This window comes from Aotus nancymaae, unplaced genomic scaffold (genome assembly GCF_030222135.1).
Source record: "Aotus nancymaae isolate 86718 unplaced genomic scaffold, 86718_ANA_hifiasm-v0.15.2.pri h1tg000067l, whole genome shotgun sequence".
NCBI lineage: Eukaryota > Metazoa > Chordata > Mammalia > Primates > Aotidae > Aotus > Aotus nancymaae.
Window position 1 is genome coordinate 31,706,780 of NW_026988482.1, and position 26,383 is coordinate 31,733,162.

The 26,383-nt window shown below is 40.3% G+C and overlaps 1 protein-coding gene across 1 annotated transcript in view; it reads right to left on the reverse strand.

Annotated features, from left to right (window-relative positions):
• Positions 1-5,096: 5,096 nt before the first annotated feature.
• The window catches only part of HESX1 (HESX homeobox 1), a 29,164-nt gene continuing 7,877 nt past the window's right edge, over positions 5,097-26,383 (reverse strand). Inside the window, exons 3-6 of the mRNA XM_012460791.3 lie at positions 7,027-7,293; positions 6,034-6,233; positions 5,660-5,761; positions 5,097-5,563 (exon numbers count right to left, since the gene is read on the reverse strand). Coding sequence (XP_012316214.1) covers positions 5,465-5,563; positions 5,660-5,761; positions 6,034-6,233; positions 7,027-7,183 — 558 coding nt within the window. The 5' untranslated portion in view covers positions 7,184-7,293 and the 3' untranslated portion in view covers positions 5,097-5,464. The remainder of the gene's footprint in view (positions 5,564-5,659; positions 5,762-6,033; positions 6,234-7,026; positions 7,294-26,383) is intronic.

A 26,383-nucleotide genomic window follows, 5' to 3' on the forward strand; every position in this document is an offset into this window, starting at 1 on the left:
CTGACCTCAAGTGATCTGCCCGCCTCAGCCTCCCAAAGTGCTGGGATTACAGGTGTGAGCCACCAAGGCTAGCTAATTTTTAAATTTTTGTAGAGATGAAATCTCACTATGTTGCCCAGGCTGATCTTGAACTTCTGGCCTCAGTGATCATCCTGCCTTGGCCTCCCAAAGTGCTGGGATTACAAGTGTGAGCCACCATGCCTGGCCTTCACAAATTTCTGACAGCAATTTCAGGGAAAAAAGGACTTAAATCAAGTGATTGCTGTTAAATCTTAATAAGGTTTAAAATACAAAAAAAAAAACTTAATGAGGTTTAATATTTATACAGATAAGGCCGGGCACAGTGGCTCAAGCCTGTAATCCCAGCACTTTGGGAGGCTGAGGCGGGTGGATCACGAGGTCAAGAGATTGAGACCATCCTGATCAACACGGTGAAACCCCGTCTCTACTAATACAAAAAGAAATTAGCTGGGCATAGTGGCGCGTGCCTGTAATCCCAGCTACTCAGGAGGCTGAGGCAGGAGAATTGCCTGAACCCAGGAGGCGGAGGTTGCAGTGAGCTGAGATCGCGCCATTGCACTCCAGCCTGGGTAACAAGAGCGAAACTCCGTCTCAAAAAAAAAAAAAAAAAAATATATATATATATATATATATATATATATTTATACAGATAAGGATGTACATATTATCTAGACAAAATACCATTTATATCTAGAGAAAATATTTCCAAAAAATTATTGGGACTTAAGAGAATTTGATTACTTTAGGTATCAAACACTCAGATCTTTAGTCCCATTCCCCTACTCCCACCCAACCCTACCAAAAAAAAAAAAGTGGAAGAAAGGAAGAAAGGGAGGAAGAAAGGAAAGATGTAGCACATTTTTCTAGGTATTAGCATCACAGCCGGTAACTCCATCTACTGGAAGGCTTAACAGGAAGAGGCAGCTCTGGAGCCAGGCAGAACTTGGTCTGAATTCTGGCTGAGCTGCTTCAGCTGTGTGGCCATGATCAAGTCATTTAGTCTGTGTCCTTCAATCAGCTCATCTATAAAATGGGATAAGAATCATCATAGTAGGCCGGGCGTGGTGGCTCAAGCCTGTAATCCCAGCACTTTGGGAGGCCGAGGCGGGTGGATCACAAGGTCAAGAGATCGAGACCATCCTGGTCAACATGGTGAAACCCCGTCTCTACTAACACAAAAAATTAGCTGGGCATGGTGGCGCGTGCCTGTAATCCCAGCTACTCAGGAGGCTGAGGCAGGAGAATTGCCTGAACCCAGGAGGCGGAGGTTGCGGTGAGCCGAGATCGCGCCATTGCACTCCAGCCTGGGTAACAAGAGCGAAACTCCGTCTCAACAAAAAAAAAAAAAAAAAAAAAAAAAAAAAAAAAAAAAGAATCATCATAGTAAAGTCCTGGCCTGGTGGCTCATGACTGTAATCCCAGCACTTTGGGAGGCCAAGGCAGGCGGATCTCTTGAGGTCAGGAATTTGAGACCAGCTTGGCCAATAGGGCGAAACCCTGTCTCTACTAAAACTACAAAAATCAGCCAGGTGTGGTGGAACACGCCTGTAGTCCCAGATACTCAGGATGCTGAGGCAGAGAATCACTTGAACCCAGGAGGCAGAGGTTGCAGTGCGCTGAGATTGTGCCACTGCACTTCAGCCTGAGTGACAGAGTTAGACTCCATCTCAAAAAACAAAAATCATAATAAAAATATCCAACATTTTCTTATTTGTAAAGTGGATTGTCTATATTCACTTTGCAGAGCTACTGAGAAAATTAAATGGGATGATTCATGTGAAGCACCATATTGCATAGCTCATAGTGGACCCTTAGTCTGTTTAGGCTTCTATAACAAAAATGCCACAGACTAGGTGGCTTATACACAACAGAAATTTATTTCTCACAATTCTGGAGGCTGTGAAGTCTAAGATTAAACCGCGGGCAGAAGAGGTGAGTCTAATGGAATGTTGAGAGCCACCAGGAGCTGCCTCATGCTGTGGACTGATGTTCAAACAGGAGTTAGGACAGTCAAAATGAGCATGAAAGGTAACCATAGACTAACTTTGGAGGGGGTTTTATTCCTATGGGACTCAGTGAAATGGAGATAGTAAGTCACCCTTTGTCAGACTGTGATTTGAGTTCCATATTGAGAAAATGGAGCAGTTCCCAGCTCTCTGCTAGAAGGAACAAGAGGTAGGAACAAGGCCCAGGCTGATGCTGTGTGTTGGGTTCGGTAATGGGAGATTTATGCCATTTGTGTGATGTGTGATAAGGTACATGAGGTGAAAGCGGCTATTAACACTGGTTAACAAAAAAGTTGACCACCAGCACACACAGCCATTGTTTCCAGCAGCACTCTTCCTTCAGTGATGGGCTTTGTCTGACTGGCTTCACAAAAGACAAATGCCATTACGGGAGACCAAATAACCTTATTTAGGCAGTTGTCAGATAATAGAGGCGCACCAGGTATTAACCTGACTGCATTAGTTTGATTTGCTACTACTGTTCACCTTGTCCTGAGCATTAATGGAGACAAAGGCCTAGAATTACCAGGAACAGAAATAAGCTGTGGATTAGAGCCTACATGTTTTGAGGGAAAGAAAATTCTATCTTGAGTTTTTCTTTCCATTTTCATTTTGCTTGATTTTTCCTGAGTCCAGTTTCACCCCCGAATATCATTATAGTCTCTCCAAATGTCTAGCAATTGTAAATCCAAAAATGTTACTGATTCATTATTTCTTTTAACAAGATCAGCCTTTATCTTTAGGTTTTTAGAAAAGATTTTAGGGAAAATATACTAGCAATCTTTTATATTATCCTGCTTCTTGAGTATTCTAATATATTATGAACTTGCTTCACAAAAGTTATAATAAAACTTATATTTTGTTATTAGTATTGAAAAATATAAAAAATAGACATATTATATTATAGTTATTTAATATTATAAATTCTGGTTTTAATTTTTCTGACTTATAAATATTATTTGTTATAAATATATCATTTCTATTATAAATGATTTCAGTTATAAATATGTAGCTTCAGTTATAAGTATATAACTTCAGTTATAAACAATTTATTTCAATTATAAATAAAATTGAATTTCAGAGCCATGTAAATCAGTTATACAAAATTGTCATTGGAAAATACTAAGATAATGATAGTCTAGAGCTACTACTATGTTTCTCTCCTCACCAGACGTTTTAGAGGTATGACTAGTTTTTATAATTAAAAAAACCTTAAGTGCATTATTAGTTGTTGATCGCTATCTGTGATGGTGTTTCATTTTTTCTAGATTCTACAATTTTACACAGAATCTTCACATTCCTCAGGGATTTGAGAATTAGGTTTAATTGTAGAAATTCTAGATGAGCTATGATTACTCTGAATAATCTCAATTTATGAAAAGCACTACTTCAAAAATACTTAATATTAATATTGTGGAATAGTTTATTATTGTGTATAAGACTTGAAATCTTATCCTAAACCAAGCAGACATTCAGGAGACAGAGCTATAATTCTGACATGGCAGGATGTCAGAGAGATGCAAAACAGAATGTCAAATGTGATCACATTTTAAAAAATAATAGCAAAGACAACAAATATATGTGTGTGTTTATATATAAAAAGATGCTTTTATGATACACAAAAAGGTCTATAAAGATGTTTAATAATGGTTATCTCTTAAGTATAAGATTCAAGGGGGATTTTACTCTACTTCTATACTGCTTACATTGTTTGCAGAATATAGAATGACAATAAATTTGGAATTAAAATAAAAGCCTACCCATCATGTGACACATTCCCCTCCAACCCACTCCCTGAGAGTCTACTCCTGGTAACTTCCAGTCTTCCAATTTAACATAATTTCCTAATAACCTAATGGAGAACAAAGAAAACTTTTTGTGGATAAATTTTAGCTAATACATTTCATAAATAGTGCTTCTAATTTTTATGTGAATGGAAGCAGCTCTTTATATTGGAAAAAGTGGCCCAGTCTTTTTTGGAAACCATGTAATGCCTTTGTTCTTCCTAACTGCTCTGTTGCCCTTCTTTTCCTCCTCCCTCTCTGTCTCAGCAACAGTAGAATATTGCTGCTTATTGCTGATCAATTGTTGGGACGCATAGCTCTGTACCCCAAATGTGCTCTGAGTAAATAATTTTTAAAAACTCTAAAATCTGAGTCATGCTGCTTTTCCTTAGAAATAATATGCAAACTCCCTCTAGTCTTTCATATATAAGAAAATGTATAGTGGTTATAGATTCAATAACTCAGTGAGAACCTCCCACCTGATCATCACTGGGACATCATAAAGGACAGAGGATAGAAAGAAAAGAGAAGCATGGGAGAATTCTATTCAAATGGACAAAGCTGAAATTTGACTTCCAGTGGACAAAGTCAGAGTCTTAAGCTGACACTTCAAAAAAAGAACAAAAACACCCACTTAGGTATTCCATTAACTAGAAAACAAATACTTACATTTCCAGTGGAGAGGGCTCCCTTCTTGTTATATATCTTAGCCTATTCCCATCTTTAATTGGCAGGTAAAATGGGAAAATGAGAAATGAAGACACATAGTTTTTGTTACTTAGAAAGCATCCTGATTATTTCCAGTGACTATGTCAGAGCACTTACGAAAGGTAGGTCAGTTATCCTGCCTTCTCAGTCAACCTAATTTTGCAGTTGATTAGAAATCATTAAACTGGAAATAAATATAAGCTAGATGATCACTATCACTTTACTGAATGAAAGTACAAAATTAAACTAGAAAACTATTTGAAATTTTGCATTTTTTTGGTAGCTTAATTCTTTGTTTGTTTGTTGCTTAATTCTTCTGTGCAATTCAATACCGATGGCATATAATATGATAGCTGATGCTTATATATTACTACTTTAGCATAATGACTTTGCTTGAAAAAAACTTGAAACTAACACTCTAAGAATTTGTTTTGATAGATGGTGAGAAATTCTCACTGCTTTATGCTATTAATCAAGAGAAGTTGAAGATTCATCAATAAATCATAATCTATAATATAGTTAAGCATAATCATGTTCCAAATGTACATGGAGGAAACTAATGGAAACAACTCACAACTTTGCTCTTCAGATTATTTCACTTGAAATACTTTACAAATAGAATCCAACTTGTGGAATCACTTAGTCATAAGTCTATTGATTTTAACAAACTAATTTATTAGGTTAATTTTGCTCACTTAAAAAATAGCAATCTTTTCTGAAAATGATTATTAAAATATATAGGAAAGGTCTTTACTATAACTAAAAGTGCCCAAATATAATATGTACCATGCTATAATACTAATTATTTACAATATATTTTTGGAAAAAATGACAATATGCAGATTAAATGCAGGAAAGAAAACATCACATTTTAACACTTAATATTTCCACTGATTCTTCATGGCTCTGCAATTAGAAGATAATTTCACTTGCTTAATTTTCTATCTATTCCAGGAGATTTGTGTTGAAATTTTTTTTCGCCATTAGAAACTGTGATTCTCTATGGGACCTTTTCAGTTTTGCACGCCGATTTTGGAACCAAATCTAAAATTAAGGAAAAATAAAATAGGTCTCAGAAAGATTATTTTATTATTTTTAACATTTCAACCATCATGAGTAACAACTAAATTTGAAAATTACCTGGATTCTGTCTTCCTCTAGATTCAATTTTCGAGCTAAGTCTTCTCTAATATCAATGCCAGGATAGCAGTTTACTCTAAAGACATTTTCTAACACTTCAATCTAAGAATAAGAAAATAAATCTTTAAAATGTTGATATTCAATATGTCACCAAAAATGAGTTTTAATTTCTAGAGCAAAATGACTGCATTTAAAGATTGTCAATTAATCTGGATGCCTTTTTTAAAATGATTACCTGGAAATTGTTAAAATATGATAGTCTATTGTTTCATTAATAAGGCTTCTAAACTGAGATACCAAAGTGAATGGCTTTTGCTCAACTTGGTGTCAATTAAAACCTTTTATTATCATTATTGGGTGAAAAAACTTCCCACCTGGTTTTGAGTAAAAGCAGTTCTTGGTCTTCGGCCTCTATACCAACTCAACTCTCTTTTCAAATACAGTCTTTCTGAGGCTGAAAAGTAATTTTCATATTTTGAAGCTCTTTCTTCTGGTATTGGGTGATCCACCATGCTAGGGAATGAAATCCCACTGGGAGGATTTGGGACATGTAGACATAAGTTACCATCTTTCCCTAAAAACAGAAAAATAGACCCCATTTTAGATGGTCAATCCTATGTTTCACAAAGCTCTATAAGAGGTAGTTTCAGGAACTCATCTTTCATTTCCTAGTGGAATTCTTCTGAGTTTCACAAGATAATTAGCCCCCATCAACCAAAAACTGAAAACCAATCAAAAATAAAGATCCTGTCTTGGTAATCCTGCCTCTTTGGTCTCTAAATGTTGTTTATTTTTCAATGAAAAGAGATTTCAAATATCTGATGTGTCAAACACAGAGAGAGATCTTCTGAAGTAAATGCAGGTTCTTGGCATTCCCTGTGATTGAACTTTATATCCACTTTGCTCGATCCAAAACTGACATATTCTTTTCATTTCCCATAGGACTCAGCTAGAGGCTTTAAAATTTCTAGACTCTGGCTGGGCTCAGCTGTAATCCCAACACTCTGGAGCCCGAGGCAGGCAGATCACTTGAGGTCAGGAGTTTGAGACTAGCCTGTCCCACATGGTAAAACCCCATCTCTACTAAAAATAGAAAAATTAGCCAGGCGCGGTTATGCATGCCTGTAATCCAAGCTACTCAGGAGGCCGAGGCAGGAGAATCGTTTGAACCAGGTAGGTGGAGGTCACAGTGAGCCGAGATTGTGCCATTGCACTCCAGCCTGGGCAACAAGAGCAAAACTGTCTCAGAAAAAAATAGAATAGAATAAAATAAAAGTCCTAGACTCTATGTAGTATGAGATAAAGGGCAAAAAATAAACACTGTAAATGAAATAACAAATAATTGAAACAATTAAGTTGTGGCATACCTGAGGAGCTGCAGGTGTCTGCCCAGGGCCTGTGGGGTTTCATTAATGGAACACAGTCTTTCTTCTGGTCCATTCCTAAGATTCTCTCAATTGAAAAGGAGCAAGTTGAGGGTTTGCTTTCCCGGAGCTGAGCGCCTTCCTGAAGGCTGGGAGACATCCTCTCGTGGTCTGTGCAGAGCAACAGCTCTGGCCTCTGCTGGCTCTGCCGCACGTGTATAAGGCTGGAATCTTCCTGCAATTCACCTTATAGCTACGCTGACAAGGGGGCTGGATTTAGAACGTCACTAATTAAAATCCTGTCTTAGAAAGTTTTAGCATGTCAATGAACACTTGCCCAGCCAGAAGCTTAAGGAGTTAATTGTTTATTTGTTTGCAAGTAATTAGCAACTAATGGCTACACCAGGGGGGCCACCTACTGGGACAAAAAGTGTTATCTCTCCTAAGCAGAACACAGACTTAACTTTCTCGAAAGAAGTGATGCACAAATGTGGCGTTCCTCTTTTATTTGAAGTCATTAATGTATAAAATCATGCTTTTTATTCTGAAGTTTATACTTTCACGGGCTCCAGTTACCTAAACATACAGGCAAGATACAAGAGCAGCCGAGTAATAAATAATCTAATTTAAGTGAATTTTCTTCCAAGGAAATTGGAAAAAATAATCTCTTAATGCTATTACGGTGATTCTGATGAAAATGCCTGTTTTTCATATGCATATGTAATAGGGAATGTTGTCATTGAAAACACAATAGTATTTGGAGTGCAGCATAGTGGAAAAGGTTGGCAATGATATTAACACGGAGTGTAATTGTCTTCCAAGTGCCTGGATTAATTCATAGGAACAGTTGCACCAAGTATTTTAAATAATTAATGGGCTAATTCCTTTCCTTCCTCTTTTCTTTTAAATGAGAGAGATACAAGTTTATAGGAAGGTTCATATGTAATCACCTCCAAGCAATTTAGAAGCATGACTACTTAAAGAGAATAATTTCTCTATAATGATTATTTTAAAGAAAAGAACATAGTTTACTTTTAAGGAAAAATTTCCCACTGTTGATCTTTTAAGGGATGGGCAAAGGAGGGAGTATTTGAAGATGATAAGGCTTGTGAAAATAATCAAGTACAGAATGTTTTAATTTCATTATCCCAAGAAAAGTATAACTGATGATTGGGAAGATTTTGAACTGGCTGTTTCCCACAAAAGGTGTACTTGTAGTTCCTGTACTCTGCTCCTCCTCTTCTTCCAGTACCCTCCTGAAGATAAATTTAAGTGCTTAGCTTTATTCATTATTTAAACAACTGCTGGACTTTCCTTCAGGGAAGAGGAAAAACAGTCTCCACTTATAGCAGAAACAGCCTCTGTAGGATGGCACTTATCTTCATCAGCTTTTATCCTATCATGATCTCACAAATATTCTTCCTCATGAAAGCTAAATTCTTCCCATGAAAGCTCTCAGGTCAATAAAGGATCTCACATGCAAAACATCAACAGGCACACGGATTTATAAATACACGTGTAAAACCGTTCTGTGGATGAATAAGGCAGTGAACATTTACACCTCATGGAGATTTTGTATAGTGCTGAGATGTAGATTGTGCAAAGGTGGGGGGTATCTTAATCTGCGACGACTAGGAGGAAGTGAAAGAATACAGGACCTTCCCAGCCTTCTTTCTTTGAGACATTCATTATTTCCTTCCACAATTGGTTGAGCACCTACTCAGAACCAGAAAAATAAAAACAACAAAATACTATCCTTGCCTTTATAGGGTTCACAGTGGTGCAGAGTGGGGGACAGGAAACAAATAATAATTATAGGCAAATTATCTAGTACGTTAGCCAGGATAAGAATGAGAAAAGGAAACAGGTGAGCCAGGTAAGATGAATCAGTGCAGGAAGTGGAAGAGTAGATGTCAGTGTAGGCCTCACTGAGTCCCTAAGCCCCACAGATGAGTGCCTCAGAGGCACAAGGCAAAAGGATGCCACAGCGCACACCGGAGCAGCTCCAGTCCTCAACTTCTTTATTAACAAATATGTTCCAGTATTTGTATTCAGCTTAAATTTATTTTCTTTGGATTTACATAATATTGTTTTATATATGGATGAGTAGATGAAAATTAAAGGCAGTAAAAATCATCTAAAAATGTGAGGGAAGGCTTTTCTCATATACTCCCCAACAGATTTTTTGTTTGTTTGTTTGAGACGGAATCTCACTCTGTTGCCCAGGCTGGAGTGTAGTAGCGTGATGTCGGCTCACTGCAACCTCCACCTCCTGGGTTCAAGCAATTCTCCTCCTTCAGCCTCCCCAGTAGCTGGGATTACAGGCGCACACCACCATGCCTGGCTAATTTTTGTATTTTTAGTAGTGACATGGGTTTCACCAGGTTGGCCAGGCTAGTCTTGAACTCCTGACCTCAAGTGATCCACCCGCCTCAACCTCCCAAAGTGGTGGGATTACAGGTGTGAGCCACCATGCTTGGCCTCAACAATTTTTATAGGGCACTTAATATGTGCCAGACATTATTATAGGTGCTAGATATCAGTGATGAACAAAACATGGTAATTCCATGGCGTGATAAATACACTGAAAGGAGTGAACAAGGTGACGGGGATGCAACATAACAGGATAGAGTAACTTTAAGTACAGTGATCAGTGGTCAATAGTGAAAGAGGGCCTGAGGAAGTGGCATTTTCGCTGAAGCTGAGCTAGCATGCCAAGAGCCTGAAAAAAAGCACTGCACTCCGAGGGAACGGCAAGTATAAAGGTCTTGCAGTTGAAAAGCACTTGCAGCTGGGTGCAGTGGCTCACACCTGTAATCCCAGCACTTTGGGAGGCCGGAGCGGGTGGATCATGAGGTCAGGAGATTGAGACCATCTGGCCAACATGGGAAAACCCTGTCTCTACTAAAAACTCAAAAATTAGCTGGGTGTGGTGGCAGGTGCCTGTAGTCCCAGCTACTCGGGAGGCTGAGGCAGGAGAATCATTTGAACCTGGGAGGTGGAGGTTGCAGTGAGCCGAGATAGTGCCACTGCATTCCAGCCTGGTGACAGAGCGAGACTCCATCTCAAAAAATAATAATAATAATAGGCTGGGCATGGTGGCTCACGCCTGTAATCCCAGCACTTTGGGAGGCTGAGGTGGGCAGATCACCTGAGATCGGGAGTTCAAGACCAGCCTGGCCAACATAGTGAAACCCCATCTCTAAAAAAAAAAAGAAAAGAAAAAAAAAGAAAAGAGAAAACCACTTGAAATATTTGAGGAGGTAGTGGTAGCGGGTGCATTTGGAGAGCCAGAACAGGCTGGATAATGGATGGCCTTTAAAGGACATGGTAAGGAGTTCCAGTGCAAAGAGAAGCCAGAGTAGAGTTTTAAGCTGGGACTGATATAATAGAATTTATGTTTTTAAACCTTACCCTGGCTGCTCTGTGGAAAGGGATTAGAGAGAAGTGAGTGTAACCAGGGAGATCAGTTTGGAGTTACTTATTGAACACATTATTTACCAAGCATATACTACCTGCTAGGCATTGTTCTAGGTGTGAGGGATATACTGATGAAAACACACTTGTTTAGAGGCAAAAGATGATGATCATTTGACAATAGGGTGAGTAGAGAGGGTAGGTTTGGAGAGAAGTGCAATTCTTTAGAAAGTTATGGGAGATTGAAAAATTGAACACTTGGTCCCAATTCTTCAATCCCCATAATATCATATATAACCATCCCCTTGTTGTGGTTTCGTGTTGGAAACAGTGTACTTCCCACTTCCTGATTTTAGGCTTGACTGGCCAATGGGAAGTGATGGGAGCAGAAGCTCAGTGTGCCCACTTGTGTGTTTGTTTTTTTTTAATTGACATAGTCTCATTCTGTCCTCCAGGCTAGAGTGCAGTGGTGCAATCTCTGCTCACTGCAACCTCCGCCTGCCAGGTTCAAGTGATTCTCCTGCCTCAGCCTCCTGAGTAGCTGGGACTACAGGCGAATGTCACTACACCTGACTAATTTTTTAATTTTTAGTAGAGATAGGGTTTCACCATATTGGTCAGGCTGGTCTTAAACTCCTGATCTCAAGTGGTCCTTCTGCCTCAGCCTCCCAAAGTGCTGGGATTCAGGCGTGTAATTTGTATCTTTAGTCGAGATGGGGTTTCACTATGTTGGTCAGGCAGGTCTCAAATTCCTGACCTCAAGTGATCTGGCCACCTCATCCTCCCAAAGTGCTGGGATTACAGGTGCCCAGCCCCATCTTGTGCTTTTGACTTCACTACGAGATCATCCCTTGGACAGCTGTTGCCCTTCAGCCTGAGCCCCAGAATGAACACACATGGATCAGATCCTAACTCATCCTGTATCCTGCAGTCAAGTCAGCCAAGCCCAGCCAATCTCAGCCAAATACCAACTGACCAGCAGTTTTGTGAGAAAAATATTCATTGTTTAAGCCACTGAAGTTTGTTCTTTTCTTATTTTTTAATTTTTTTTTTTTTTTTTTTTTAGAGATAGGGTCTATGTTGTCTAGGCTGGTCTTGAACTCTGGGGGTCAAGCAATCCTCCTGCCTCAGCTTCCTGAGTAGCTGTGACTATAGGTGCCAGCCATTACACTGGCTCCACGGAGGTTTTTGAGGTTATTTTATACATAGTGTTTTGGAGGAAATAGCTCTTTGATTCAGGGGTTAAAGAACATGTCTTGTTGATGGGTTGGATAGGGAGGTGAGGGAAAAGAAGGCATTAAAGATGACTATTTTTTTGGCTTGAGCAAATACAATACCATTTACTGGGATGTGAAAGCCTGGGCTAGGGAAGGAAATGTTTGGGGGGAAATGAACAGCTCCAGTTTGGATAGCAAGTTGCTTTAAGCTCAGTGCTACAGTGCTAAGTTTATGCATTACTAGCAAAGAGATGGTTTTAGAAGCCATAGGTTTGCATAAGATCATCCAGTGGCTGGGCGCAGTGGCTCATGCCTGTAATACCAGACCTTTGGGAGGCTGAGATAGGAAGATCCCTTGAGCCCAGAAGGTGGAGGCTATAGTGAACTGTGTTCATGCCACTGCACTTCAGCCTGGATGAATGAGTAAGACCCTGTCTCGAAAAATAAAAAAATTACTCAGGGAATGATGCTAGATACAAGAAGGGTCTCAGGACTGAGTCTAAGGTGCTCCAACATTTGTAGATTGGGACAGAAGTGGTACTGGAAAAGAAGCAGCTAGTAAGGCAGGAGGAAAAATCTGGAGATACAAGAACATAGTCAACAGAGGGAACAGGGTCAAGGAAAAGAATGGTTACAATAGCATCTCTAGTGGTCCCTGCTTCCACCCTGGACCCCCCCATGGCTTTCTATGAACACAGCAGCCAGAGGGATCATTTAAAAATGTAAGTCAGTTCATGTCACAACTCTGTTCAAAAAATGGCTCCTGGCCGGCCCTGGTGGCTCATGCCTATAATCCCAGCATTTTGGGCGGCCAAGGACAGAGGATCGCTTGGGGCCAGGAGTTCAAGATCAGCCTGGGCAACACAGTGAGACCCCACCTCTACAAAACAATTAAAAAATTAGCCAGGCATAGTTGCCTGCACCCATAGTCCCAGCTATTTGGGAGGTTGAGGTGGGAGGATTGCTTGAGCCTATAAGGTCAAGGCTGCTGTGAATTATACCACTGGACTCCAGCCTAGGCAACAGAGCAAGACCCTGTCTCAAAAAAAAAAAAAACTCCCCATCTCAAAAAAAGTCAAAGTCTTTACAATGGCCTGCAGGACCCCACATGACCTGCCAGCCTCCTTATCTACTTGATCTCACCTCCTATTTCTCCCTCCCATGTTTGCTCTGTTCTAGCCACACAGGACTCTGCCTCCTCTTCCTGAAAATACCTGGCACAACCCTCCCTCAAGGCATTTACACTGACTGTCGTCATCTGTAATGTTCCTCCCTTATAATTCCCCACAGGTTACCCCTTTATGTCCTTCAAGTATTTGCTCAAATATCTTCTCAATGAGGCCTACATTTCTCCCCTTTTAATTTGCAATCTCTCTTCCAGCACTCCTGACGTCCCTTGCCCTGCTCCCATTTCTATTCCACAGCATTTAACCACCTTTGGCCATATTACAAAATATAGGTTTAATACATTTATTGTCTGTTTCCTCTCTATAGGATTTTTTTTGTGTTCTGTTCACTCCCTAGCATTCAAAACAGTGCTTGGGCTAGGAGTGGTGGCTTTCGCCTGTAATCCCAGCACTTTGGGAGACCAAGGTGGGAGGGTCACTAGAGGTCAGGAGTTCAAGACCAGCCAGGCCAACATGATGAAACCCCATCTCTACTAAAAATAGAAAAATTAGCTGGGCATGGTGGCACGCACCTATAATCCCACCTACTGGGGAACCTGAGGCAGGAGAATAGCTTGAATCCAGGAGGCTGAGGCTGCAGTGAGTTGAGATCATGCCATTGCACTCCAGCCTGGGTGAGATGGAGCAAAACACCATCTCGAAAAAACAAAAACAAAACAAAACAGTGCTTGTTTGTTTATATTAGGTGAAATAATAAATGATGGTCAACTGTGTCAATGTCACTGAGAAGCTGAGTAACATGAAGACAGAAATGTATCCACTAGGTTTGTTAACAAAGAGGTTATTGGCAGCTTTGGCAAGCCTAGAAAGTAGAGAAAAAGCTAGACTTGAAAGTAAACTGAAGAGTGAATGGGACATTTTTGGTCTGGCTATATGCTGGATCATATTCCTTGCAACACCCTTCTATTACAAAACAGTTTGATGATAGATAAAACATACCTTTAAATGCATTGCTGAGATCCCAACAAGTTTAAGAGAAAATTTGTTTGTTCATCAAACAAAACAAAAACCAAAACCAGTACCCAAGCACTGAAATCAGAACTGGGAGCAGTGATCAGTAACCAAATGGTAAACATGGGGTCACCTCCAAGGGCAAATATCTTTAGCATCAAAAATCAAGGTATTAGCTGGGTGTGGTGGCTCATGCCTGTAATCCCAGCACTTTGGGAGGCTGAGGCAGGTGGATCACCTGATGTCAGGAGTTCAAGACCAGCCTGACCAACATGGAGAAACCCTGTCTCTACTAAAAATACAAAATTAGCTGGGCATGGTGGTGTATGCCTGTAATCCCAGCTACTTGGGAGGCTGAGGCAGGAGAATTGCTTGAACCCAGGAGGCGGAGGTTGCAGTGAGCTGAGATGGCGCCATTGCACTCCAGCCTGGGCAACAAGAGCAAAATTCCATCTCAAAAAAAAAAAAACCCAAGATACTAATCCTCAGACTAGTAGTAGGTGAGAGCTGAAGACTCATCCTCTTGGTTCCTAGAAAAAGCAAACCAAACCTTCTCTTGAGGAAAGCATTCCTAATTTGGGTTCACAAGATTTCCACAGATTAAGAGCAAGCAAATATAAGCTCATAATCAAAGATCATCAAGCAGGTGAGGCCAGTCACCCCATGAGGAAAAGCCAGCAGAAACAATGAGATTTATAGCCTGTTCCAGAAACTGCTAGTTGTCTGCCAATATCCATTCTATCCTTCCTCAGTAGCAATATAATTTTTTTTTTTTTCTGAAATAGAGTCTCAGTCTGTCGCCCAGGCTGGAGTGCCATGGCATGATCTTGGTTCACTGAAACCTGCACCTCCTGGGTTCAAGTAATTCTCTTGCCTCAACCTCCTGAGTAACTGGGATTACAGGTGGGTGCCACCATGCCCAGTTAATCTTTTATATTTTTAGTAGAGATGAGGTTTCACCATGTTGGCCAAGCTGGTCTTGAACTCCTGACCTCAAGTGATCCAACCTTCCTTGGCCTCCCAAAGTGCTAGGATTACAGGAATGAGCCACTGCACCAGCCACAGTATAATTTTTAGGTAAAGGTTAACAATGACATTTCCCAGACTGCCTTGCATATAGGTGTGGTCATGTGACTTCTAACCTATGAGATGTGAGCAGAAGCAATGTGTCTCACTTTCAGGCCCAGCTATCAAAAGGTAGGGGTGACTCCCATTTTCTCTTTTCTACTGTCTGGACTGTGGACAAGATGGTGGGAACTGATGAAATGTTGAGAATAGCAGTGTAATGAGAGAGAGGACTTGGAGCCCCGTGGATTGTAGATTGGACTTTCCATATCAGTACTGGACTACCTACTTGGACAAAGAATAAATGTCTGTCTTCTTATTTTGGGTCTGTATGTTATAGCAGTCAAGTCTATACCATAACTAATACAGATCTAGAAGAAATTCAGATATGGGAGTTAACAACAGAATATAAAATACCTAATAAATGAAAGTTTAAAGAACTAAAGGTTAGAATCATCAATAGGGACAAGAAAAAGAAATTATCACAAATGACTGGGAAGATTTTTAAAAGAACTAAATGGAATTCATAAAATAAAAAATGTATATAATTATTGAAGTATACTCTGGGTAAGTTAAAGAGCATTTTGGGTTGTCATGAGAGTGCCCTTCCCCACACCCTGGCCAAAACTCCCTGTTATAAACATTTTAAATTATTGCCAATCTGACATATAAAATAATTTGTTTCACATTGAAGTAAGGTTGGGAATTTATTTCTTTACAGGTTTATTGGTCAATGTATATTTCCTGTTTTGTGAAATGACAGTGTATGCCCTCAGCCCATTTTTCTATATAAAGGTGAATTTTTTGTTTGTTTCTTCATTGTCTTCAGAAGGTGGGGGTGGTGGTAGGAACTAAATGGGAAGAAAAATGAGGAAACTTTTTGCGGTGATGGTTATGTTCTGTGTTTTGACAGGATTTGGATTATACAGCTGTATGCATTTGCCAGTACTCATTGATTGGTACTCTAAAATTTGTTCACTGTATGCAAAATTTTATCTATAAAATAATAAAGAGGCCGGGCGCGGTGGCTCAAGCCTGTAATCCCAGCACTTTGGGAGGCCGAGGCGGGTGGATCACAAGGTCAAGAGATCGAGACCATCCTGGTCAACACGGTGAAACCCTGTCTCTACTAAAAATACAAAAAATTAGCTGGGCATAGTGGCGCGTGCCTGTAATCCCAGCTACTCAGGAGGCTGAGGCAGGAGAATTGCCTGAACCCAGGAGGCGGAGGTTGCGGTGAGCCGAGATCGCACCATTGCACTCCAGCCTGGGTAACAAAAGTGAAACTCCGTCTCAAAAAAAAAATAATAATAATAATAATAATAATAATAATAAAAAACAAGTACTTAACAAGTCAATGTTATGGATGCTAAAGAGTTTAAGGGGGAAGTATATTGATGTCTACAACTTTATTTATTTATTTATTTATTTAGACGGAATCTTGCTCTGTCTCCCAGGCTGGAGTGCAGTGGTGCGATCTTGGCTCACTGCAGCCTCTGCCTGCTGGGTTCCAGTGATTCTCCTGCCTCAACCTCCCTAGCAGCTTAGATCATAGACCCGCACCACCATGCCTGGCTAATTTTTGTATTTTTTTTAGTAGAGATGGGGTCTCACCCAGTTGGCCAGGTTGGTCTCGAACTCCTGACCTCAAGTGATCCACCCGCCTTGGCCTCCCAAAGTGCTGAGATTACAGGCATGAACAATGGTGCCCAGCCTTGCTTTACGCATTTTAAAGTAAGTTGTAGGCCAGGCGTGGTGGCTCACGCCTGTAATTCCAGCACTTTGGGAGGCCAAGGTGGGCTGATCACTTGAGGTCAGAAGTTTGAGACCAGCCTGGCCAATATGGTAAAACCCTGTCTCTACTAAAAATACAAAAATTAGCCAGGCGTGGTGGTCATGCCTGTAATCCTAGCTACGTAGGAGGCTGAGTCACAAGAATAGCTTGAACTGGGGAGGCGAGGTTGCAGTGAGCCATGATCGCACCACTGCGCTCCAGCCTGTGTGACAGAGTGAGTGAGACTGTATCTCAAAAAAAAAAACAAAAAAACATAAAACATAAAGGATGGATGGATAAATATGTGATGCTTTCATTATCTCTCTTATTCAACATTATTCTGTAATTTTGGACTATTAGAACTTCTAAACCAATTGAGTTTTCTGGGATGCTGAAAATGTTCTTCATCTGAGCTATCTAATATGGTAGCCACTAGCTACATGTGGCTAACGAGCATTTGAAACGTTAGTGCAACTGAGGAACTGAATTTCAAATGTAAGTAAGTTTAATTTAACTTAAACTTGGATAGACACACACGGCTAGTGGCTCCATATCGAACAGCACAGACAGAGAACACTTCCATAACTGCAAGAAGTCTTACTGCACAGTGCTGGTCTAGAATTATAGAACAATATTGAAAATAGTGATCATAGCCCAGGCAAGGTGGCTAACGCCTGTAATCCCAACACTTTGGGACACCAAGGTGGGGTGGATCACCTGAGGTTAGAAGTTTGAGACCAGCTTGGCCAACATAGTGAAACCCCATCTCTACTAAAAATACAAAAAATTAGCCGGGTGTGGTGGTACACACCTGTAGTCCAATCTACTCGGGAGGCTGAGGCAGGAGAATCGCTTGAACCCAGGAGGTGGAGGTTGCAGTGAGCCAAGATCACACATTGCACTCCAGCCTGGGCAACAAGAAAAGAAAATAGTGATGATAAAAACAAACACCTTTGTTTTGTTCCGACTTGAGAACAGTATTTCACCATTAAAATAGTATCTACTGCCGGTTTCTAATAAATGCTGTTTATTTAGCACAGTGTTATAATGAATACAAACACAAAATATCTACAGAGCTTTATAGCTTCTCCAGCATTTTAGCATATTTGTGTTTAATCTTCTCACAAATCTTTTATTATTTTGTAGCTGAAAAAACAGAAACTGAGAGTACAGTTGTAATACCCAGAAGTCACTCACTACAAAGTGGAAGAGCCTTGACTTGTATTTTCTGTCTCCAAATCCTGTTTTATTGACTTTACCAATTAATGGTCACTGTAACATCTTCACCAATGATCTCGTAGTATAAATATTAAAGAGTACTAATCACTTAAGGAAAAAACTGAAAACTTTGCATACTCAGTATCTTTCAACACTTACTTGGATATGAGAAAAAAGTCTGACATATTGACATCAAAGAGAAGAGATTTTAGGAATAAAACTGGACAGTCTACATTTCAAATATCTATACATACAAGATTAAGTAAAAATGGAGAGGTTTATATTTTATCTTGTTTTATGAACATGTAAATCTACTTGTTTTGATAAAAATTTATTTTTAAATTATATATTTCAATTAATATCTAAATCATTAACATCAGGAAAAAGGTACTAGATCTGAGGTATTTTGGCAAAGATTTCTATAAGCCAGCCATACAATTATTATGCTGTGAGTGTAATAAGAAATGGAATAAGCAAAGCTCCAGTGAACCTTGCCCCTTCCTTACTTTCGCATAGAAATTGCACTGATTTCAGACTTTCAGTATTTTTGATGTTAATATGTGTTTTTTAAATATTTTATTTTTTACTGCAATACCTTCAGTGTTTCTTAGAACAATGCCCAAGTAGACATTCAATAAAATTTGTTAAATAAGTCAATTAAATGAATGAATAGATGGGATTAGTCAAGATGTGACATTTGAAACCTGACATGTAACTTAAATACTGTACTACTATTGTTTATTATTTAAATTTACTTGAACAGGGTTTAACTATTGGTTGCCATTGTTTTTTACTATGTAAGGTAATCCTAGTTTTCTGTGAACTACATGTGTTATCACTCCAGGGCAATCCACAAAATAGAAGACAATATGGCATTCTGTAACTAAAATGTAATAAAAATTGAGATAGGGTATTCATTTAAAAATCTGAGTTTAGGCTAGGTGCCATTCATGCCTGTAATCCCAGCACTTTGAGAAGCCAAGGTGGGAGAATTGCTTAAACCCAGGAGTTCAAGACCTTCCTGGGGAACACAGTGGGACCTCATCTCTTCAAAAATTGAAAATTAGCCGGGCGTGGTAGCATGCACCTGTGGTCCCAGCTACTCAGCAGGCTGAGGTGGGGGGATTGGTTAAGTGTGGGAGGTTGAGGCTGCAGTGAGCTGTGATCATGCCAGTGCACTCCAGTCTGGGTGACAGAGAGGGGCCTTGTCTCAAAAAAAAAAAAAAAAAAAGGCCAGGCTTGGTGGTTCATACCTGTAATCCCAGCACTCTGGGAGGCTGAGGCAGGCAGATTACAAGGTCAAGAGAATGAGACCATCCTGGCCAATATGGTGAAACACTGTCTCTACTAAAAATACAAAAATTAGCTGGGCATGATGGCATGTGCCTGTAGTCTCAGCTATGGCTGAGGCAGGAGAATTCCTTGAATCCAGTAGGCAGAGGTTGCAGTGAGCCAAGATTGCGCCATTGCACTCCAGCCTGGTGACAGAATGAGACTCCGTCTCAAAGAAAAGAAAACAAAAAAATCTAAAAATCTTGACTCATGTTGAACAATTCATATTTGTGGCACTCTGTGGTTTCTATGGCCCTTGTCTGCCATTGTTACTAGAGACACACAGGATCTTTCCCAGTAATTACTAGGTTCAGGAGAGCAGGGTCTGTTTCAAACAGTCTTCTATCTCTCCCTGCACCCAGCACAGTGCCTGTCACATAGGAAATGTTAAATAAGTTTATTGAGTAGGTTCACTTTATAACAATTAAAAAGCATTTTGGCCTTTGCTCTTCTCAAATCTCAAAAGAGTAAAGTATTACATCTTTCATTTTCAAATCAGTTAAAATTATTTACAGTATAATGTCTTGCATATATCAAGCTCTTGATTTAAAAAATTTGATGTGAAGCCAACCAAAAGAGAAATGCATTTTTATTTTTAAAAGATTCATTCTATACTGATCCAAGTAGTGAGAGAAAAAAACATAAATTGAGAAAAAGATTCGTTCTGTAACACAGTACATGAATAAAACATGATAGTCTCCTTCACTTTTACTCCATTTTAGTTCCCCAGCTTACTGGCTATCACCACTAACAACGTAGCGTTTCTCCTGCCTGTCTTCTAAAATACTTTGACATAAATAGGAGGATGCACACATGTATATATTTTTATCGACATGGAGTCCAACATGTGTACTGTTCTGTAATGTGGTCCACTCTCCCATAGTGTGCACATGTGCGCACGCGCACACACACACACACACACCACAAACATGTATAGCTCTGCCTCTCCCTTCAACAGCTGCTTGGAACTATAAGTGGATGAACCATAATTTATCAATCTACACCCCTGATAATGAGGAATATAGGCTGTCTCCAATTTTTTACTATACCATTTTGGCAATAAACATCTTTTACATACATGTTAGCACACATGCAGGAGTATTTCCATGGAAAAATTTCTTTGAAGAGCATATTGCTTTTTAGTGGATGCTGCCATATTTCATTCTAAGAAATCTTTACCAATGAACACTCTCATCCAGTCGAGCCCTTGTTCTTAATGTCCTCCCTGGATTGACAGTGGCAACAAGAAAACTCAGGGCTGAGCTAAATTAGACTCAGGTTTTTCTCAGACTCAATATTCAAATATAAAATGGTTTAGGATTTAGGGCTCCAAAGGGCTCTAGCCTAAACTTTAGTGCTATATAATCTAATTGCTGTAGATTAAATGGCAGTTGTCAGTTAACCCAAGAACCTGATAGTTATTTTTAACATTGTTCCTGGAGGATAAACGTTATGGTTTTAAATAACTTAAAAAACAAACTTTTTGGCTGGGCATGGTGGCTCACACCTGTAATCCCAGCACTTTGGGAGGCTGAGGTAAGTGGATCATGCGGTTAGGAGTTCAAGACCAGCCTGGCCAACAGTGAAACTCCGTCTCTACTAAAAATACAAAAATTAGCTGGGTGTGGTGGTTCATGTCTGTAATCCCAGCTAATGGGGAGGCTGAGGCAGGAGAATCACTTGAACCTGGGAGGAGGAGGTTGCAGTGAGCCAAGATTGCACCACTGTACTCCAGCCTGGGCGACAGAGCAAGACTCCATCTCAAAATAATAATGATAATAATAATAATAAATACATACATAAACTTTTCAACCATAACAAACATTTGTTAAATGCCAATATATATCAAGGAGTACACTAGGATTCGGAGCACAGAGATGAAATAATTTCTGCCTTCAAGAAACTCATGATCAAGAGGATAGTAATTAATGTTAATTTTATTAGGTATGATAATGTGATTATCATTACCTAAAAATATGCCCATTTAAAAGATACTAAAGTATTACAGGTGAAGTTTCATGATATCTGGGTTTTGCTTTCAAATATTTTAGGAAAACAGAAAGAAAACCAAGAAAGAGATAATTGAAGCAGGTATTGAAAAATGTTGATAAGTGTTGAATTAGAGAGACCGGTAAATGTGGATTCATTATTCTCTCTATTTATGTAAACATAAATAATAACATTCCCTTTAGTCTTCTAGGAAAATCAGTATGTACATACACAATTATAATATAAGAAAATAAAGATACAGGCACAAGTGACTATGGGAATAGAAAATGGCCCAATCTACTTGGGTGAGGTTGAATAGGACTGAGGGAGGGTTAAGAACCCAACTCTGATGTCAGATTATCTGAGTCCAAATTCCAGCTCTTCTTAGCTATGTGACTTTGAGTATATAACTTAGCCTTTTTGAGCCTGTTTCTTCTGTCATAAAATGGGGATAATTATAGTGCCTAATTGAGGATCTAATATATTAGTATCTGCAAAGCTCTTGGAATAGAGACTGACACATAGTAGACATTATGTAAACTACTTGCTATTACTCATTTATTGCTGTTACCAATGCTATTATAAAGGCTTTTCAGAGATGTCTTGAGGCAGAGATGTTTCAAGAAAAGATCAGAGAAAAGCAGCATAATAGAAGGCCCATCAGAGGTAGGGGTGTGTGTGCTTGTCTGTTGAGGGGCAGGGGAAAAAGTTAACGTGATTCTCATATTTCTAGCTTAGATGACCAGCTGAATGATGGTGTCCGGTGGGTTCATTCTAATTTTCTCCCTTTCCATATTTGTAATCCCTTTGACAGTGAGAAACATGGCTTCCATTATCTTCAATATATTTACTTACTTTATCTGTCCCATGTATTTAACCAAACTTTCATTGCCATCACCTTTTACTCACAGAGATGCCTTCCTTACCTCACTTGAGGACCAATCCCCGAGTGCTTCCCCCAAAAGCCCTTCTCTTTCTACTTGGGGTGTCAGAGGACACCCTAGACCTAGCCATGCTCCACAGGAATGTTGTTTTCACCTTGCTCTGAGGTTCAGGGCTCTGATACCCTGCACCAGGCTTCCCTCCTTTGTGGGTACTTCCCTCACTCCTTGGGTTCTGAAATCCTGCACCAAACTCCCACCCCACACAAAAGCCCTCCTCATGATGCTTGGGCTCCAAATTGCACTCTCATGCAGATGCTCTCTTCACCCCACTTTTGTTCCAACATCCTGCCACCAAATACCCTCTTTACCATTCTTGTCCTCTGACAACTCCCTCCACACATGCCTCCTCACCTTGCACAGGCTCTGACACCTCACATCAGGCCACTCCTCTCTGTGGATGCCCTCCTCACAGAGCTTGGACTCCAACACCCTGTTCTTTCCCCATGGCGTCTCCACTCTATACCTACTCCTACTTTACCTGGCCCCACCTAATGGCTTTAAGGCTGAATTAGGACTCAGGAAGAGAAGAGGAAAAACTACAAACCCATTTGTATTTACTTTTTAGCTTTTACTTTAGGTTCAGGGGTACACATGTAGGTTTGTTATATAGTTAAAATTGTGTCATGGGGTTTCTTGTACAGATCATTTCATCTCCCAGGTACTAAGCCTGCTACCCAATAGTTTTTTCTGATCTTCTTCCTCTTTCCAACCTCCACCCTCAGGCACATCCCAGTGTCTGTTGTTCCCTTCTTTGTGTCTATGTGTTCTCATCATTTAGCTCCCATTTGTAAGTGAGAACATTTGGTATTTGATTTTCTGTTCCTGCGTTAGTTTGCTAATGATGATGGTCTACAGCTCCATCCATGTTTGCAAAGGACATGATCTCATTTTTTTTTTTTTTTTTGAGATGGAGTTTCACTCTGTCCCCCAGGCTGGAGTGCAGTAGCGTGATCTCGGCTCACTGCAACCTCCATCTCCTGGGTTCAAGTGATTCTCCTGCCTCAGCCTCCCGAGTAGTTGGGATTATAGGCACGCACCACCACACCTGCCTAATTTTTGTATATTTAGTAGAGATGGGGTTTTGCTATGTTGGCTAGGCTGGTCTCGAACACCTGACCTCAGGTGATCCACCTGCCTTGGCCTCCCAAAGTGCTGAGATTACAGGCATGAGCCACTATGCCTGTCCAATCGTATTCTTTTTTTTTTTTTTTTTTTTTATGGCTGCATATTCCGTGGTATATATGTACCACATTTTGTTTTTGTTTTTGTTTTTTTGAGACAGAGTCTCACTCCAGCCTGTGTCATCCAGGCTGGAGTGCAGTGGCACCATCTTTGCTCACTGCAACCTCCACCTCCTGGGTTCAAGTGATTCCCCTGCCTCAGCCTCCCAAGTAGCTGGGACTACATGCTCCTGCCACCACGCCAGCTAATTTTTGTAGTTTCAGTATAGATGGGGGTTCACTATGTTGGCCAGGCTGGTCTTGAACTCCTGACCTTGTGATCCACTCACCTCAGCATCCCAAAGTGCGGGGATTACAGGTGTGAGCCACCACACCTGGCCCCACATTTTCTTTATCCAGTTTACCACTGCTGGGCCTTTAGGTTGATTCCGTGGCTTTGCTATTGTGCATAGTGCTGCAATGACCATTCACATGCATGTATCTTTATGGTAGAATGATTTATATTCCTTTGGGTTTATACCCAGTAATATGATTACCGGGTCGAATGGTAGTTCTGTTTTTAGCTCTTTAAGGAGTTACCACACTGCTATCCACAAAGGCTGAACTAATTTACACTCCCACCAACAGTGTATAAATGTTCCCTTTTCTCTGCAATCTTGCCAGCACCTGTTTTTTTTTTTTTTACTTTTTAATATTAGCCATTCTGACTGTTGTTCCCCTCTTTGTGTCTATGTGTTCTCATCATTTAGCTCCCATTTGTAAGTGAGAACATGTGGTATTTGGTTTTCTGTTCTTGCGTTAGTTTGCTAATGATGATGGCCTACAGCTCCCTACAGATGGCATCTCATTGTGGTTTTGATTTGTATTTCTCTAATGATCAATGATACTGGGCTTTTTTTCATATGCTTGTAGGCCGCATGTATGACTTCTCTGAAAAGTGTCTGTTTATGTCCTTTGCCCACTTTTTAATGTGGTTGTTTTTTCCTCATAAATTTGTTTCAGTTTCTTATAGATGTTAGATATTAGACCTTTGTCAGATGCATAGTGAGCAAAAATTTTCTCACATTCTGTAGGTTGTCCATTTACTGATAGTTTCTTTCGCTGTGCAGAAGCTCTTAAGTTTAATGAGATCCGATTTGCCAATTTTTGCTTTTGTTACAATTGCTTTTGGCATTTTCATCCCGAGATCTTTGCCTGTTCCTATGTCCAGAATGGTATTGCCTAGGTTGTCTTACAGGATTTTTGTAGTTTTAGGTTTTACATTTAAGTCTTAATTCATCTTGAATTGATTTTTGTATATGGTATTAAAAAGGGGTCCAGTTTCAATCTTCAGCATATGGCTTGCCAGGTATCACAGCACCATTTATTGAATAGGGAGTCTTTTCCCTATTGCTTGTTTTTGTCAGCCTTGTTGTAAACCAGACGGTTGCAGGTGTGCAGCCTTATTTCTGGACTCTCTACTCTGTTCCATTGGTATGCGTACCTGTTTTTGTACTAATACCATGCTGTTTTGGATACTGTAACCCTGAAGTATGGCATGAAGTAGTATTTTATAACTTTTTTAGACTAAAGCATTGTCTTAAGACATTGCTTTTGGTCCTGTATATAGTGAATGTGATTTAGCTAAATCACTAATATAGTTTTTTTCCCCCTTTAAATCAAAGCATCTTGTAAAGGATTAAATTTACTTATGACAAAGTAAGACAAAGTTAATTTGCCATTTACTTATTTATTTATTTTTCTGAGATGGAGTCTCTCTCTGTTGGCCAGGATGGAGTGTAGTGGTACGATCTCGGCTCACTACAACCTCTGCCTCCCAGTCTCAAGGGATTCACCCACCTCAACCTCCCGAGTAGCTGGGATTACAGGCGTGTGCCATCACTGCCCGGCTAATTTTTGTATTTTTAGTAGAGACGGAGTTTCGTCATATTGGCCAGGCTGGTCTTGAACTCCTGACCTCAAATGATCTACCCACCTGGGCCTCCCAAAGTGCTGGGATTACAGGCGCCAGCTACCTATAATTTATTTATTTATTTATTTATTTATTTTTGAGACGGAGTTTCGCTCTTGTTACCCAGGCTGGAGTGCAATGGCGCGATCTCGGCTCACTGCAATCTCCGCCTCCTGGGTTCAGGCAATTCTCCTGCCTCAGCCTCCTGAGTAGCTGGGATTACAGGCACGCGCCACCCTGCCCAGCTAATTTTTTGTATTTTAATAGAGACGAGGTTTCACCATGTTGACCAGGATGGTCTCGATCTCTTGACTTCGTGATCCACCCGCCTCAGCCTCCCAAAGAGCTGGGATTACAGGCGTGAGCCACCGCGCCCGGCCCCCATAATTTATTATATCATATGTCACCAATTCTCCAGTTTCCCGAACATTTGTTTCAAATTGCTACCTCTGTTAAAAGTGTTTTGTCTAAAATTAGGGTAAAAGCTAAAGTCCTCACAGTGGGCCACAAGGCTTTGCCTGATGTGGTCTCCTCTCCCTTTCTTTACTCCTCAGGCTTTCCCCTTGCTTGCTCTACTGTCATCTTGGGCTCTGTGCAATTCTTGAACCAGGCCAGGCCAGGCCACTCCTACCTTAGGGGTGAGGGCTTCTGCCCTGGTGGTCTCTCTTTCTGGAATACCTGCTCCCTAGACATCCCCATGGCTCATTCCAGCCACTCTAAGTTTTTGTTCAGATGTTATTTTCTCAATGAAGCCCATTCTGAAGAATCTATTTCAAATTGCAGCTGCCCCAGCTCTGTTTTCCCTATTTGTTTTTTTTTTTTTTTTTTTTTTTTTGAGACAAGGACTTGTTCTGTCACCTATGCTAGAGTGCAACCTCTACTCCATGGCTCACTGTAGCCTCCAACTCTCCAGCTCATGTGATCCTCCCATCTCAGCCTCCCAAGTAGCTAGGATTATAGATGCACACCACTATGCCCAGGCAATTAAAAAATTTTTTTTTGTAAAGATGGGTTCTTGCTATGTTGCTCAGGCTAGTCTTGAACTCCTGGGCTCAAGTCATTCTCCCACCTCAGCCTCCCAAAGTGCTGGGATTACAAGCATGAGCCACTGCGTCTGGCCTTCCCTACTCTATT